Source organism: Phaethon aethereus (genome assembly GCF_964289735.1).
Source record: "Phaethon aethereus genome assembly, chromosome: 15".
NCBI lineage: Eukaryota > Metazoa > Chordata > Aves > Phaethontiformes > Phaethontidae > Phaethon > Phaethon aethereus.
This window is the reverse complement of record NC_138591.1, coordinates 7,849,346-7,865,214: the sequence shown is the minus strand read 5'-3', so window position 1 is coordinate 7,865,214 and position 15,869 is coordinate 7,849,346. Positions and strand designations below refer to the sequence as shown.

The 15,869-nt window shown below is 37.1% G+C and overlaps 1 protein-coding gene across 1 annotated transcript in view; it reads left to right on the top strand.

Annotated features, from left to right (window-relative positions):
• The window catches only part of TRRAP (transformation/transcription domain associated protein), a gene marked incomplete at its 3' end in the record, with an annotated part of 99,133 nt that overhangs the window by 59,401 nt on the left and 23,863 nt on the right, over positions 1-15,869 (top strand). The window contains 7 exon segments of the mRNA XM_082006807.1: positions 577-714; positions 1,095-1,207; positions 1,723-1,858; positions 8,306-8,497; positions 12,816-13,011; positions 13,269-13,534; positions 14,288-14,388. Of these exon segments, the coding sequence (XP_081862933.1) occupies positions 577-714; positions 1,095-1,207; positions 1,723-1,858; positions 8,306-8,497; positions 12,816-13,011; positions 13,269-13,534; positions 14,288-14,388 (1,142 nt within the window).

Below are 15,869 nucleotides of genomic sequence, written 5' to 3'. Positions count from 1 at the left end.
TCCACTGAAGAAATTTTTCCTAATATCCAATCTAAACCTTCCCTGGTGCAACTTGAGGCCATTTCCTATCGTCCTATCACTTGTTGCCTGGGAAGAGAGACACTAGAATTTAAAGAAAATTTAAAATTTAAAGAAAAATTAGCTAAGCAAAACTGAGTTCCCTGGAAACAGGTGCTGTTGTGTTTAGTAGTCTATCAAGTAGTTATGATCTACCTTGGCATGTTTGTGATCAGCTGAGGAAGCTAAATATTACAGATTCTTTTTACATTAAAGACCAAGTTGTTGGCTTGTTGAACAATTTTCTTTTCTGTGGTTTGATCTGATATATTAGGGGAGACAAGGAAGAATCACTTCACAAGCTTTTTTTTTTTTTGTCATTTAATGCAATATTGTTGTTCTCACTACTTGGTTGTTAATAATTGTGTGCCTTCTAGAGTTTTTAAAAGAATTTATATAAACTCTTCTCTGTTTACATGTCTTTCTCAATTCGCCTCAATGTAGAACGTGGTTTTGCTATCTACTATGCTTTATAAGAGCAGCTTGACTGTGGAGAAATATGTGTGCTTAACGTTCTAGGAAATACTGGATTCCCTTGCTGAGCTCTACTCTTTGTTACAAGAAGAGGATATGTGGGCTGGACTATGGCAGAAACGCTGTAAATTCCCAGAGACAGCAACAGCGATTGCCTATGAACAGCATGGCTTTTTTGAACAGGTAGACTCTTGATATTAGCAATTATTTGAGTAGTTCTACTGTCAGGATGAATATTTTGTTCACCAAGACAATATTCTGAATATTAATAAATAACTTTGGTCTTCTAGAATGTGCCACAGCTGCTCTATTGGCTAAAGTAGTAGTTTAAGGCCGTGTAATACCTAGATAAGCTGAGATTTATGAGTACATATGTCAGGTTTTTATTACATTTGTAAAGCTGCCAAATAATGACTATATTCAGGAATGAGTTAACACACTTTTTTTTTTTTTTAAATTTGAATTTGTAAAAATTTTCTTAAAACTTTTTTTTTTTTTTAAAGAAAAGAGTGTTCCGTTTATGTGTATGTAGCAGATGGAAAAATGGTTTGAATTTTATTTAGGCACAAGAAACTTATGAAAAAGCAATGGAAAAGGCTAAAAAAGAGCATGAACGGAACAATGCTTCCCCTTCGATCTTTCCTGAGTATCAGCTCTGGGAGGACCACTGGATTCGGTAAGAATCATAGAATCTCTGGGTTGGAAGGGACTTTTAAAGCTGATGTAGAACAAGTATTTTTACCCTGCAATAGAAGTAAAATACCCTGCTGGTTTAAAGCATTAGTTACGAGGATAAACTTAGCTCAGGACTTACTCAGATACAAGGGAAGCTTAAGGGAATAAAAACCGCTATTCTTACTCCCTTAGAAGTCATATGCCTGAAGTGTTGTAAAAAAGGAATTTGCTATTGGTGGAAACAGACTGGAGCTAAAATTTGGTTTTCCTATTTAAAATGCTTGTTTGGGGAGACACAAAATGCAGTTCTTCCATGTTCACGGACTTCTGTATTATAACTCGTAATAAATAAATAAATGAAAATCTTCCCATCTGGATAAAACTTGCAGTTCTTGCAAAGCTGTTCATAGGCAAACAAATATGCAAATAATATTCTGATGCACAACATTTATAGTAACTTTTACTGAAATTTTATTGTTTTGGTAACTGAATTGACAATGGTTTTGATTTTCTTAGTTGTTCAAAAGAATTGAACCAGTGGGAACCTTTGACAGAATATGGCCAGTCAAAAGGTCATATAAATCCTTACCTAGTTCTGGAATGTGCATGGAGAGTCTCAAACTGGACTGCAATGAAGGAGGCTCTGGTGCAGGTGAGTGAGAGCTTTTTAGGCTAACGTTTAGTTTCTTTGTTCATAGTGAACTGCTCTTTGGAAGTTTTCTTTGATGTCCCAGCACACAGCTGGGTATTTTGGCAATTGAAGCATGTCATTTCATCAGACAAACTCTGTTCTTTTCTATCTGTTTATAAAGCTGTACTTTATAATTTAGCCAGGAGAGGTGAAGGACATGGTGCATGGTAAGGAGTCATTAAAAAGCAACAAATGCTTGCTACAGAAGTGTGTGCCAATATGTGGAGAAACTTAAAATGGGACCCTTGCAAGTATATGGTATTATTTAAAATAATGCAATATTGGGGAGGGACATCTTTTGTATTTTACACCTTCACAGGAACAAATGTTCCTTTTGTGAAAGGGAATAAAGTATGAAACTACATCCGTTATCATCTCCATGTCTGTGGGCAATATAACTCTGCTTCCAGCTGTAAAAGGGCAAAAGACCATTTGCTTTGTTGTTTTTGTTTGTTTTAGCACCTGAAAGGCAAAGTCAAAGTGTTCTGAACTTCTGCTGTGCCAACTTAAAACTGCTAAACACAGTTTATTCTGTTCGTCTCCATAGCACATTGTCCTGGTTTCAGCCAGGATAGAGCTGGTTTTCTTCACAGAAGCTAGTGTGAGACTGTGTTTTGGATTTGGGATGAGAAACTGTTGATAATGTGCTGATGTTTTGGGTTGTTGCTGAGCAGTCAAGGACAGTCCAGCTTCTTGTGCTGGCCTGCTAGCAAGGAGGCTGGGGGTGCACAGGGAGCTGAGAGGGGACACAGCCAGGACAGCTGACCCAGGCTGGCCAAAGAGATATTCCCTACCATATGACGTCATGCCCAGTACATAAACTGGAGCTGGCCGGGGGGGTGGGAATCGCTGCTTGGGGACGGGCTGTCGATCACTGGGTGGTGAGCAATTTCTGTATTGGGCATCACTTGTTCTTGTACATTCCTTTGTCGGTATTACCGTTGTTATCATTGTTGTCTCTTTCTCTCTTTCTGTCCTATTAAACTGTTTTTATCTCAACCCGCAAGTTTGTTTTTTCTAATTCTCTCCCCCGTCCCACTGTGGGAGCAGGAGTGAGTGAGCGGCTGCGTGGGGCTTAGTTGCTGGCTGGAGCTAAACCACGACAGTCCTTTTTGGCGCCCAACCTGGGGCACGAGGCTTGAGATAATAATGGTTGCATGGTCTGTGTGTATGAGATGTTAACTTGGGCTCTGGAGGATAATTTTCCTTTGCCCGAGACACACATGAAGGGGGATTAAGACATGTATAAAAATGTGAGGGTCAGGGACTTGTCAGCTAAATTTATTTTACATTACATACCATAGTGTGTCTGAGGAATATTTGTAAGGCTGTGTCAGGCTCCTTGTTAAAAAATTCCTGAAAAAGCAACACATTGAAATCTCAGTTTCGGTGTTGGTTGTTTGGTGAGGCTGGTGTACAGTAGTTACTGTAATGAAGACAGAGACAAATTTGAAGTTGTTTTGGGATTACTTACATGGCGCATGCTGGTTTTGTTGTATTTTATAGCCATGCTTAGCAGAATCATAATAGAAGGTTTGTTGTTCTTTCAGTAACAATGTTTTTCTGATCTGTCTGTCTGGGGATTGCTTCCTGTATCTGTCTTCTGTTGCTTTCTTTTTAAGTACTCAAATACTTTATTACTGCAAAATAACTGCTAGATTTCTAACTTCAGTCTCTCTTTTGAGTCTACTTTAGTTCCATAAGGCTCATTTGATTTTTGCAATGTATCCATTACATATAATTTTAAAATACCTTGGGAGCACCGGAGGTTGGAGCCAGTGTGGTCATGACTGGAAAGCGGAGATCTAACGAGAGATGAGGGACAGGAAGACCAGGTAATGAACTTCAGGCAATGACCCTGAGACCTGGAAGAAATGAGAAGAAAATGAGGTGAGGGTGAAGGAGGTTGGAGGAGTATAAATTTGACTAGGGGAGTGTCAGGGATAACTGGGTAAATAGACTGAAGCAAGAAGTTGAGGAAAGTGATTTCCTTTGAGAAAGTGTAAAGGACTTGGTAAAACTAGCAGGGAGGAGAGAGGCATTGAATGAAATGTTGCAGGGTGCATCAGTGAGACTGGCTGTGCAGGAGACGGTTAGAATTGATTGACAGGGAGAGAGACAGAGATTGAACTTGAACAAGATCACCGGGATGACAGTAAGCGATGGGTTACTTCTGGGGGAAAATACTTCAATTCTGCAAAAGTAGGCCTATGAAGTAGATAGGATCATCATGCATAAGCACAAGTGCATGCTTAGTTTTTAGATGACTGACTTTCAAATGTGTTCCCTGAACAATTTTTTCTGTGTGTGATCTTTATACTAGAAAGCATACAAGTAAAAATATTGAGACCGTGTATAAGAAGGAGTAGGCTTTTGTGAAGTGACACTGTTTAAATGTACAATCTTTACTGAAAAAAAGAAGTAAAGCTAAAATTACTTATATCTCCTCTCAAATTGTGACAATTTGTGTTAAGTTTTGTGCTAGAAGTAGGTATCATAATGTTTGTACAGACTTCTAGATACGTACCTCCATGATAGAGTGCTGAGGCTCGGAGATAGCACTGCTAGCAGTAATTTCCTCTAAGGTAGTTTATTTGATGTTCTGTGGAATTGGAAATCTTGAGTTAGGAAACCTTCGAACATCACAAAATTCCACAGAAGCTTAATGCATTGATGATTATACTTTTATAGTTTAATGTAAAGTTTACAGAACCATAAATAGTTTGAGTTGTAAGGGACTTCTGGAGGTCATCTGCTCCAGTGCTCCGTTCAGAGCAGGGCCCAAGTAGATCAGGTTGATTTGTCTAGTAGAGTTTTTAGTACCTCTTAAGAATTGAGATGCCACAGCCCTTCTGGGCATATTCTTCATCTGAAGTAGCATAGGTGTGCCCTGGTTGTTTTAGAAACCAGAACAGTACTTGGCTTCTTTTGTTAGTCACTGAAGAACTTGTGTGTACCAAGTGAGGTAGTTATCATCTTCATTTGATAATGGATAATACGTATTCTTTGTACCTTCCTGCTATTGACCTTTCTGATTCATTATGGAGTTGATTATTGTGTTCTGCTTGTAATTCATTTTGCTGAACAACATGCACTTGTAAAACATTTAACCTTCCCTTTGTCCTTTCCTGGCTTTCACTCATGAGTCTTCTGTGCTATCTATGTGCTTGGTGAATGAATGCTTCGTGAGGTTTTGGCTGTTACAGAACAGTTTGAAGTCAGGGGCAGAGTACATACAGAAAATAACACTTTGAAAGATTTAAATCTGGAAGATCTTTTTTTCTTTCTAAGTGTTCATAAACATTTTGGGTGTGTGTGTGAATAAAGTTTAAATGGCTAGGGAAATGTGCTGAAAATGACCCTTCATTTTCTGAAAAGGTGCAACAGAAAATACATAGGTAGATGTTTTATCTGAGAGCAAATTTTGAGGAGTTCTTCCACGTGCAATAGAAGTGGCCATATTTAGGTAACTTCTTCTTTGTCCTCTCTTGGTCATCTTCTTCACAGCTGTTTTAAGAACCATCCTCTGTAAATAAGCTAGTGGTTATTCTTGAGGTTGCTATGATATGTCAGGCTTGTACAGCCATCTTGGGCTTCTTGGGAGAAATGGCAGACAACTTCTGTATTGGAGTCACCAGTAGATTTTTCTGGGAATTTTTTTTTTAAACTTTGTATGTGGTACCACTGTTCTGTAGAAGATTAAATTTTTTTTTAAGTTTGGTGTTGTGTGGCTGGTGTTTGTTTTTTTGTTTTTTGGTGTTTTTTTTCTTTTAAGGAACTATACTCTTCATGGTAGGTAGAGTTGTTCATTTGTGGTTGGTTGATGTAGAAACATAAACCAGATGTAGAACTGAAATCTGAAAGGTGAGAATACTGCATTAAATCACAAGTGAAAAGGAGCTCACTGATCTTCATTGCACCATTGCTATATTGTGTGACATTACTGGAATTATTCTGCTAAAGATGACGGAGTTTGGAATAAGGACGTGAATTGCATACTTAAAATACAATTTTAGTGACAAAGCTCTGAGCAGAGCCTTAGACGGTGTTTTTTCATATTGCAGAGAGGGACACAGAAGAATTAGTCCCTCACTTAAATTGGGGTTTATTGTTTCATGAGCACTGTTTAAGTTTTGAACCAATACTTACCGGTTAAAAGTACAGCATGTCGAATTGACAGTTGACTGTCTAGTTTCATAATATTTGCAAAAGATCAAACATGATTATAAAAAAGGCTGAGCATCCTTTAATTCCAATATCTTGCATGATTAAGTTCCTGTGTACAAAATATCCTAAAAGCATGCTTCATTGTGAGAACTTAGTCTCGCATGATAAATAAGTTGAGTTGTATGTCTCTTACTTTCTTCACAGTCAGAATGAATATGACACTTTTAAATGTAGTATACTTATTCTTCCGTAACCCTTTATTTTGTCAGAAGAGAAGATAGGTGGATACAATTAGTATGTTTTGCTTTAAGGCTAAGCTGTGCAAACAGTAAAAGTTGTTTAATTAATTAAAGGTAGTGTTGACTTTTGATGGAACACAAATTAAAGGTGTCCAACCATTGCAACATTTGAAATGGAATTTTTCAGTATTTGTAGTACTGATAGTTGAAATTAAATAGGTGACTCAAAAGATGGATTTTATCATTTGTCAGCCCATGTGAAGCCAAATCTGTAAGCTGCATATGCTACAAAAATTACAGGTTATATTTACATTTTAATTAACTTCTTTTGTCCTTATAACAATATTTTGCATCCTATTTAAGTATGCAACTTCAGTGGCTAATTATAGAAAGGATATTATTTGAGAAACCTTTAAAGCCTAAAATAAGACAAGTATTGTACACTATATTATAAACCTTGAGTTAGAACAGAATGAAATAGATCATGTCTGACAGGTTCTGGTTTTGGAGATCTGCAAGTTGAGTAGATGTGCCAACCATGAGTAACTGCTGATTTGCTTTAGCTGCAGTTATATTAAATGAGATATTTTCAGTAATGAGACATTTACTAAATGACTAAGGAGAAGATGCTGCTGAAGCCATAAATGGAGCTTTCGTGGCTTTACTCAGATTCTTGTAAAAGTGTCAGGACATGTTTGCAATAAATTTTAGGATATGAAAGAATAATTGATTGTATGCTGCTGTACTTGCTAATCCAGTTTTATTGATATTCTTTACTGTGGCTGTTTTTTATCAAGTTCCATGGCTGATTCACAAGAGAGGTCAAAAAAGATGGTGACTATATATCAGTTGTTGTAAATCTTTGTGAAACATTTTTAATAATCTACCTATTACAGCTGAGGTATTAAAATAGCAAGTGGCCTCTGATAGTACCCATGGCTCGTTTCCATTTGCTCACATTGCCGTCGTGTTTAATGGTCCGGTAGATAATGTAATAAAGAAAGAGATTATTTTCACTGTGTAAGTAAGTGTAAGGTTGCTACCTGGCAGTTTCTCTTTGCTGGCTCAGGCGTAAAAGTCAGTTGAGGATAACAGACATCACCATTGTAATGGTTAAGATACAGTATATCAACAGGAAGATAATGCAGAGGGATTTCTGTGCTGCGTATCAGTCCATAAAGGGTTTGATGTATAGCGGACGAAAGAGAAGTGAAAAAGTTCTAGATTTAAGGCCTGCAGTGTCAGCTAGTGAGCGTTGGTTAAGTGCAAGTTTACTGTAAAAATATTAACGGAATTTAGTTGCTAGGTAATTCAGGTACTTTAGTTTTGGTTGCCATATTTCTGCTGTTCCAGGATTTTAAGAAAATGGTTTAAAAGTATTATTTAAATTTTTACTAGTATGACCTGACTTTGCAGCTGTACTCAGAAATTACTTTGACATAAATGGGAAGGTTAGTTGTAGATGACTTAAAAAGTTATTAACTGTTTATTTTCATAAACAGACAGTTAGGAAGTGTAATGCTGGCATAATGTGCTGACATACAGGGACAGCATCCTTTTAAATGAGAAGTCGACATTACCTGTTCTGGAGTCCCTGAAGCATTTCAGAGGTAGTGTGTGTTATCTGCTGAGGAGCAGCTTTTTTCTTTATACAGGGTGAATTGGTTTGCAGTCATGCTCCTGTGGCAAGACTGCTTTTGGCTTGCTCAGCTGTCTCGCAGCTACACGACTGTTGTCAGTGTGAAAATACCCTGACAGCAGGTTGTATGCAGGCACTTCTACTCCTGTGCTGAATTTACAACTTATTTGCTAGCCTGCCCTTAACAATAACTTTAAGAGAGCTGACGCTCCTCTAATGACAGAAATTCTGATATTTTTAGAAATTGAACTAATTTTAATAAAAAATAAAGCTGAGTGTCTGTTTGTTTAAGAAGGTTTTTAAAAGAAGTCTGCGTTTGGGTATGAATAATCTTTACTAGGCTTTTTTCCCTTTCATTACCAGGTGGAGTTGAGTTGTCCAAAGGAGATGGCGTGGAAGGTGAATATGTACAGAGGGTACTTAGCAATCTGCCATCCAGAAGAGCAACAGCTTAACTTCATTGAACGTCTGGTAGAGATGGCGAGTAGTTTAGCTATTCGAGAATGGCGAAGGCTTCCTCATGTAGTCTCGCATGTTCATACTCCCCTTCTCCAGGTAAGAATTGAAACGTTTTTATTGCCAGTTATTTTCCAGTAGCAGGTTTCACAACTTTTAGCTAACTGTGAGCATAAAATATTTTACTGGGTAGTACTGATTCATTTTTCATTGTGGTATTTTTTTGTTAGAAGTTGTAGAATGTGCATTTTGATTTGGATTCCTTTTGAAGTTTTAATAATTTACCTGAATCAGTTCTGTTTGTGGCATACAGAGGTAGCTATTTAAAAATTGATCAGATAGGTGAACTTTTTTTTGTGGGCTAATGCATAATGCACTGAAGTACTTGGAGGTCTTGAACACTCACGGGGTTTTGAAGTGAGGTCCATTTTGGAGGGGTATATTAGTATTATATTATTTGCAGAAATGCTGAAATAACCTCCTAAGTGTTCTTTTCAGTTAAATGTGTTATGGAATTTCGTCAACTGTAATGTACTTCTGTGGTGTTTTTTTGGGTTTTTTTTTTTTGTTTGTTTTGTTTTTTAAATCTGAGCTAATTGTTAATGCCCTGTAAGGGAAAAGTGTACTTAGAAATGCTAGTGTTTCTTTGAGGACTAGCCTTCCCGAACAGGCTGAGCAAGATCTGAACATCCCTGTGACCTTAAGCATTAAGGTCAAAGAAGCAAAATCTGTAAAAGCCTATTGTTAAAAGGACTTTTCAGGTGATCCCTAGTACCTTTAGGAAAAATAGTGTAGGTTTTGACCAATGTGGGCCTTACCTTTTCTTTGTCATTTCTACATTATATTGCTAAATGTTCTGATTTGCATCAGGGAAAGGAAGCGGGAAGAAATCTAGTCTTTAGGTATATGATATTTCTCATTGGACAGGGAGTTAATTGTATACAAGTTCTGCCAGAAAGGAAAGTGGATTTTCTTAGATAAACTAATGTGCGTACCTCAAAGCTTCATGCATTGATCTTCAGGTTTTATTAGTTATCCAACTAGCTCATTTGGCAGGTTCTCTTCAACATTGCATTAAGGTCTTGTAGCATTGTAAAAAGAACTCCAATGTTGAATCACATTGCTTCACAGACTGAGAGATGTGGGTTGGGAAGGGTCATGTCTGCTCCCCTCATCCCATCTGATGCCAGCTACGGGAAAGAAAATTTCCTTGGTCTGAGTGGGAGGCCATATTTCAGTAATGCTCCTTGTCTACATGTGGGTGCACATCTTCCACATTTAGCTGTGCTGATTGAAAAGGTTATTGCTTCCAACTAATTGGTTCCTTTTAATTCCAGTCTGTTGTGGAACACTCATGCGAGTATGTCAGCTGGTAGATTTGAGTCTGTGATAACCTCGTGTCAGAGGCACTTTGCTAAACTGAGAAGCAATCAGAAGTAGATGGAGCCCTATGGCCTTACTAGTTAGTGATCTGAAAGAGACCTGTATGCTTTCTGGACAAAAATGGACAAAGCAAGCATAAAGTTTTGAGGGACACTTGCTCCTAAAATAGGGGCAGAATTCTGGCAATGAAGCAATGAGCTGTCCTGTCCAGAATGAAATGAGGGACAGCTAATGAATTTGGGGTTACAAGAACTTTAAAAAGAAACCCCCCCCCCCGTAACTCCTCTCCTGAAAACAAATTTAAAAAGCCCTGCCAAAAGTTGAGTATTATCTAATCTTAAGTAGCTTAATTCTTTGTCAAGATCATTTAAAACAGGGGAAGAAGTTTGTAACTGGAATTTCATGCTGTCCTCTAAAATCACTGCATTATATTGCACATGACTTTGAATGAACAGCACTGATGTTCAAACTCTTGCATGCTTGAATCTTTGACTTATAAAGGATGAATAACTTTCCATTTGGATAACCCAGTGCCTGCACAGAGGATGGGCAAAACTAACATTTTTGGGCCATTTTTGTACTTAACCTACTTTTTTCTTAACTCTGTCATCCATTTCTAGGAGAAGGGAGAGCTCGTTGGCTGCTTCTGAATTGTAAAAGCATGTTGCTCTCAAAAGGGGGCATGCTATTTTCTGTTTCTCTGAAGGAGTGTGCTTGGAATAAGGAAAGTAAAAAATTACTTTTCTTTCATCCTTGCTAAGCAGGTTCTTAGTGCTTATTTAAGTGCACCATATTTCACTCCTCAAATCATTAAATATTACAAGGCAAAACCCATACTGTTTTCCGGCATTTATTTAAACTTAAAAACAGTTTAAGATGCTGTATACCATGTACATCTTTATTTTTGCTTGTGAGAAGTCTTTTATTTTGTTCACGCATTGACAATTCAATTTCAAGACGAGATGTGTTTAAATCCTGTGCGTTTAGCCACGTTACTTAAAAGTGGTCCACACAGAAAATCATGGAAAAGTATTTGTTTCTTGTCTTGTCAGGAAGAGCTTGTACGAACTTGAGACCCTTTTTCTTCAGACCTCCAGGAACATTTTTGTGAAGCAGCTGCCCCAACTCTGATAGTATAGAATATGCAGTTTAATTATTATTATGTGAGATAAAATAACAGGTATTACATGGTGACAAATGCATGGCTTGTGTCCTTTGCAACTTTTACACATATTTCACCATAACAAAAGTGGACTCCTGTTTCTTTTTGAAAAGTATGAAATGTCAACACTTACCCTTTTGTTTTCTCCTGGGTTTAATTAAGTAAATAATTAATTTTGCAACTGTAAGAGAGGAATTTTTGAGAGTATATTGTACTGCCAAGAATAATCGAGTGGAAGGAGGCAAATGATAGTAAGTAGGTAAACACATCTTTAAAAAATGGCATTTGGCCTTGAGATGCTTCTAGAAGCTTCTTGAAAATGAAAATGAACCTGTGTCCTCTGATTTGTACTGTACAGCAGCCAGAGCATGGAAGTGGTGCTGGGGCAGGATCGTGCAGTACGTGATCTGGACAAAACATGCCATTCATTTGTCATTTAGTCTGACTGGGTCCCTGTTTAGGTGTCCTAATAAACATGTACCTGACGAAGATTAGCTCTTGTTACTGTTGAGGGAACCTTTCATCTCCAGGGAAGAAATTCTGGACTATGTCAGTGCAATGCAATCTGAAATGTCGTAACAGGGATGCATTTCTTGATGGACCATTGCTCAGAGAACTGTGAATGAACCTTGCCTGTAGAAATGCAGAGGACCTTGCCTTCTGAGTTCTGTTTGATATAGTGGCTTCTGGAATTCTGTTTAAGATCAGTAGTTTCACCAGTGTGTCATGCCTGATGTGATTCATAAGTAATTAAATCTGCATGATCTAAGGTACCTCTACTAAAATGACTTTGCTTGTGGATAGAGCTTACACAGCAGACCATACCTTTGAATTTTTATAATATAAGTTGATGCACCAGATAAAGTGGATGAACATGGAAGTTTTTCTCCATATTGAGAGGAAGTTGTCAAGTAAATAGGTACAACATTTCATTTATTTGAGCTGATGCAATACAACTAGAAGTCTTCTTAATGAAATTAATTCCCTCCTGCTAAGTTTTCACTGATGTTTCAAGGTTTTCCTCCCCTAGGACTGGCAGTATCTGCAGCATGAAAGGATTAGCATTGCTAATTAAAGCATTTAAATGCTTTCAGATATCAATTAAAACTTCTAAAATAATCTAATATGTATATATCCCTCCTGAAGAAATGATAAATTAGTCAATGACTGACAGAGGTACAAATGCAGCCATGAATTTGCACTGCAGTAATTACTTTTTTTTAATATCAGATAGTATGTGATTAAATACCTGTGAGAAAATTAAATTTATGTGATGAATGGGTGTAGGATGAAGGTTGAGCTATTGTGAGAGCTGATACCGAGATGACTGTAGGAAAATACTACTTTGTTTAATTTATTTTTTTCCAAGAGATTTCACTCAAATTTGGACTGCCTTTTTTTCCCAAATAGTTATCTTATTTGGTTGATTAACAATGAATACAACTTGTTATCTGCCAAGTGGTAGCTTAGAGAATACTGCATTGGTTTTATTGTACTACAGGTAATTAAATTCCATTAAAGTTTGTGGGCCTTTCCTTCAGGTTGTTGAAGTTTTAACAAAATGTCTGCTGTTTTAGTAGTTTGAGAATAGTGCCATCTTCTGTTTGTTCCTCTCATTAATTTGAGTCATTTCAACACATAAAGTGTTGACATCAGTCATGGATTTTTTTTTTTGCTATTTTGTTAATGATTAGATTGATTAAAGGTAATTTATGCAATTAATAGACAGGTCCCTAAACCAGAATAAATAGTTCCATCTTAACTTGATCATTTAAAGATGGCGTCATTCATGGAGACCTTTTTGTAACAGTGAAATTGCCCAGCTTATTGTACTGTCCGCTCTGATAATTTATATTGTTAAATGTTTTCTAGGCAGCACAGCAAATAATTGAACTTCAAGAAGCAGCCCAAATAAATGCTGGATTGCAACCAACTAATCTGGGGAGGAACAACAGCTTACATGATATGAAGACTGTTGTAAAGACTTGGAGGAACAGGTTACCTATTGTGTCAGATGATTTATCCCACTGGAGCAGCATTTTCATGTGGAGGCAACATCATTACCAGGGTAAAACTGCCTGGTCCAGCATGCATTCATCATGTAATTTTCCAGACAACACATTGTTTGAAATAAGTTCTTTGTTGTTTTTTTTTTTTTTAATTTAAATATACAGGAATGTTGTTGATTTTGGAAAGTGTTTTTATTTAATTTCTATTTAAGTGTGTCATTATCTTAAGTCATCATTTCATATGTATTGCTGTGTAAGATGTTGCTGTATGTATAACTTCGTTTATAATGACAAATATTTCATGTTTTGTTTCTAGCCATTGTAACTGCATATGAAAATAGTTCTCAGCATGATCCTAGTTCCAATAATGCTATGTTGGGAGTTCATGCTTCTGCATCGGCAATTATCCAATATGGAAAGATAGCTCGAAAACAAGGGCTGGTCAACGTAGCTCTGGATATACTGAGTCGCATTCATACAATTCCAACTGTGCCCATTGTGGACTGCTTTCAGAAGATTCGCCAGCAAGTTAAATGTTATCTTCAGCTGGCTGGAGTCATGGGCAAAAACGAATGTATGCAGGTACGGAAGCTTTCTCTCTGAAGTTGTGGGAACTTGGAGGGTTACAAGGGCCATCTAAACTGTCTGTATACAGAACAGGATCTGAATTTTGTTGGCCATGTTATACCATGCATAGAGTGTTGTGTTAAGTAATGCTGTTAGTCAAAAGCAGTCATTTGTCCTCTTTGAACTGAATATTGTGAATATATTAAAAATTAGCCGAATAAAAAGTTAAGTGAAAATAACGTATTTTAAAATCTTGCAAGATAGATAATTGGAAGGGCCTTTGAAAATTATATAGGAAGAAGCAAACACCAGTGCAGGACTAACTGAAGCTCCAAGTCAGTTTTGAGTGTCTGACTCAGGAGTGATGGATGCTGGCATACTGAAGTGAAATCATTTGTGTTAAAGGAAAAAAATGTGATTGTAGACAAGCCCCACTGACATATGATTATAAGGTCAGCAAACTGGGACCTTATAATAATAATGTAATATAACATAATATAAATAATAATGATATAACATTAAAAAAACCAAGGTGGAAAAGATAACTCATCACATGATGAATGTTGTCTGTAGTATCTAATAGTTTTGCGTAGGCCGGTGGAAACTTAAAATGGTTGTCAGTTGAGATTTTTAAAAATGAAAATGAAATACTAGAAACTCATGATATTTAAATTTCAAGAGAATATTTTGGCTAGTTTTTATGGCACTTTCATTGTAATAAAACCTTCTGCTTTTAAAAGGCTTCTCTCACTAAGGCTTATTTAACAGGGTCTTGAAGTTATTGAATCAACCAATCTGAAGTACTTCACCAAGGAAATGACTGCTGAGTTTTATGCATTGAAGGGAATGTTCTTGGCACAGATTAACAAGTAAGTATGTTGGCTGGAAGAGGCACCAGCACAGATCTTAGAAAAATGCAGCTGAAGTATTTCAACACAGTATTTGAGCAGGAAGGTTGTTCCATATGTTTATACCAGCCTAGAATTTGTCACAACTGTATAAGAAAGTGAAAGTGTACGCGAGAGGTTTTTTTGTGGTTTGAAGATATAATGGTTGGTCATATTTCTAAGTATTGTAGGAAAGAACTAGTTAAAGCAAACATTGCACCAGTTCTTTTTTTAAAGTTTTATATTTTGAGGGGTGAGCTGGGAGGAGGCAGGTTTGTCCAAAGCTTTGCAGCTGAAGATACATTCTCTGCTCTCTCCCCACCCCCCTCCCAGTTCTGTGACAAACTGTCGTGTAACAAACTACATCTTAGTGTAGTTGACAAAAGGAGGTTGGTTTAATTATGTTCTTAATGTAAATATCACATATAAAACTAAGGGGAAAAAAAAGTTCAGTCTGTAAGCTTACGGTTACTTAAAATGAGCCTACCTCTCTCTTTCTCACATTTCTGTTTCATTGTTCACTGTATGTGTCTGTTTAATAGCTGCAGCTGGTCAAGGCGTAGGAAGGTGTGCGATGGCATAGTTCAGAGTGCTTAGACAAATCTGGTGTGCCACGTATTAGGGAAGTGGAACGCTCTCTTCAGATGATTGAGAAGACTAATGTGGTGCGCGTTGGAGACGTCTTGCATTGCAGCAATTAAACACTTGCTTTCACACAACTGTTTTTGTAACATTTTTGCTTTATGCTAACAAGCATCTTAATATTCTGAGGAAGATCTTCCTTTAATTCAGTAAGCAAATATCTCAGCAGTCAAATTCAGTGATGCCAAAAACCCCTACCCTTCAGATTTCAACAGCTTTTAGTATGCATGGTATTTAATGGCAGTATTGCTACGTATGGATGGATTAATTCCTTTGCCACTACATTGTGGACAGTTACGGAATGAAATACATCAGGTTTTAAGCTGTACGCTGAAACCTCACATAGCAATTTAAGTCAGGAAATGATGAATATCTTCTTCTGTGGATACAAAAGAGAATTTTAAATGGGCAGAATGTAATTACTTTGGTGGAAGGTGCAATGGGCTTTTTTATGGCCATAAGCAAGCTTAGTTTCAGTTGAGGTGTAAAGAGAAGAAAGTGTACTTCCCCCATCTTCTTTTTTTTTTTTTAACTTTTAGTTGTTTTAAATTTATGCAGATAAAGTAAAAGGCAGCTAAACTGTCTCTGTTCTTTCGGTATAGAATGGGCAAAGGTTTCTGTTCAAAACATGGTTCTGATGAACTTAAATTTTTTTAATCTTACCAAAAAACATACAGGCAGTTTTTTAGCACTGCAGTTGAGGTCAGGAGTTTAGGAAGGTTACAGTTGAGAACAAGGGCAGTGTTGAATCTGAGAATGTGTGACTACTGATTATCTGTGTGTCAACTAAACTGGAAGTTAAAGGTCACCTCTGCTTTTGC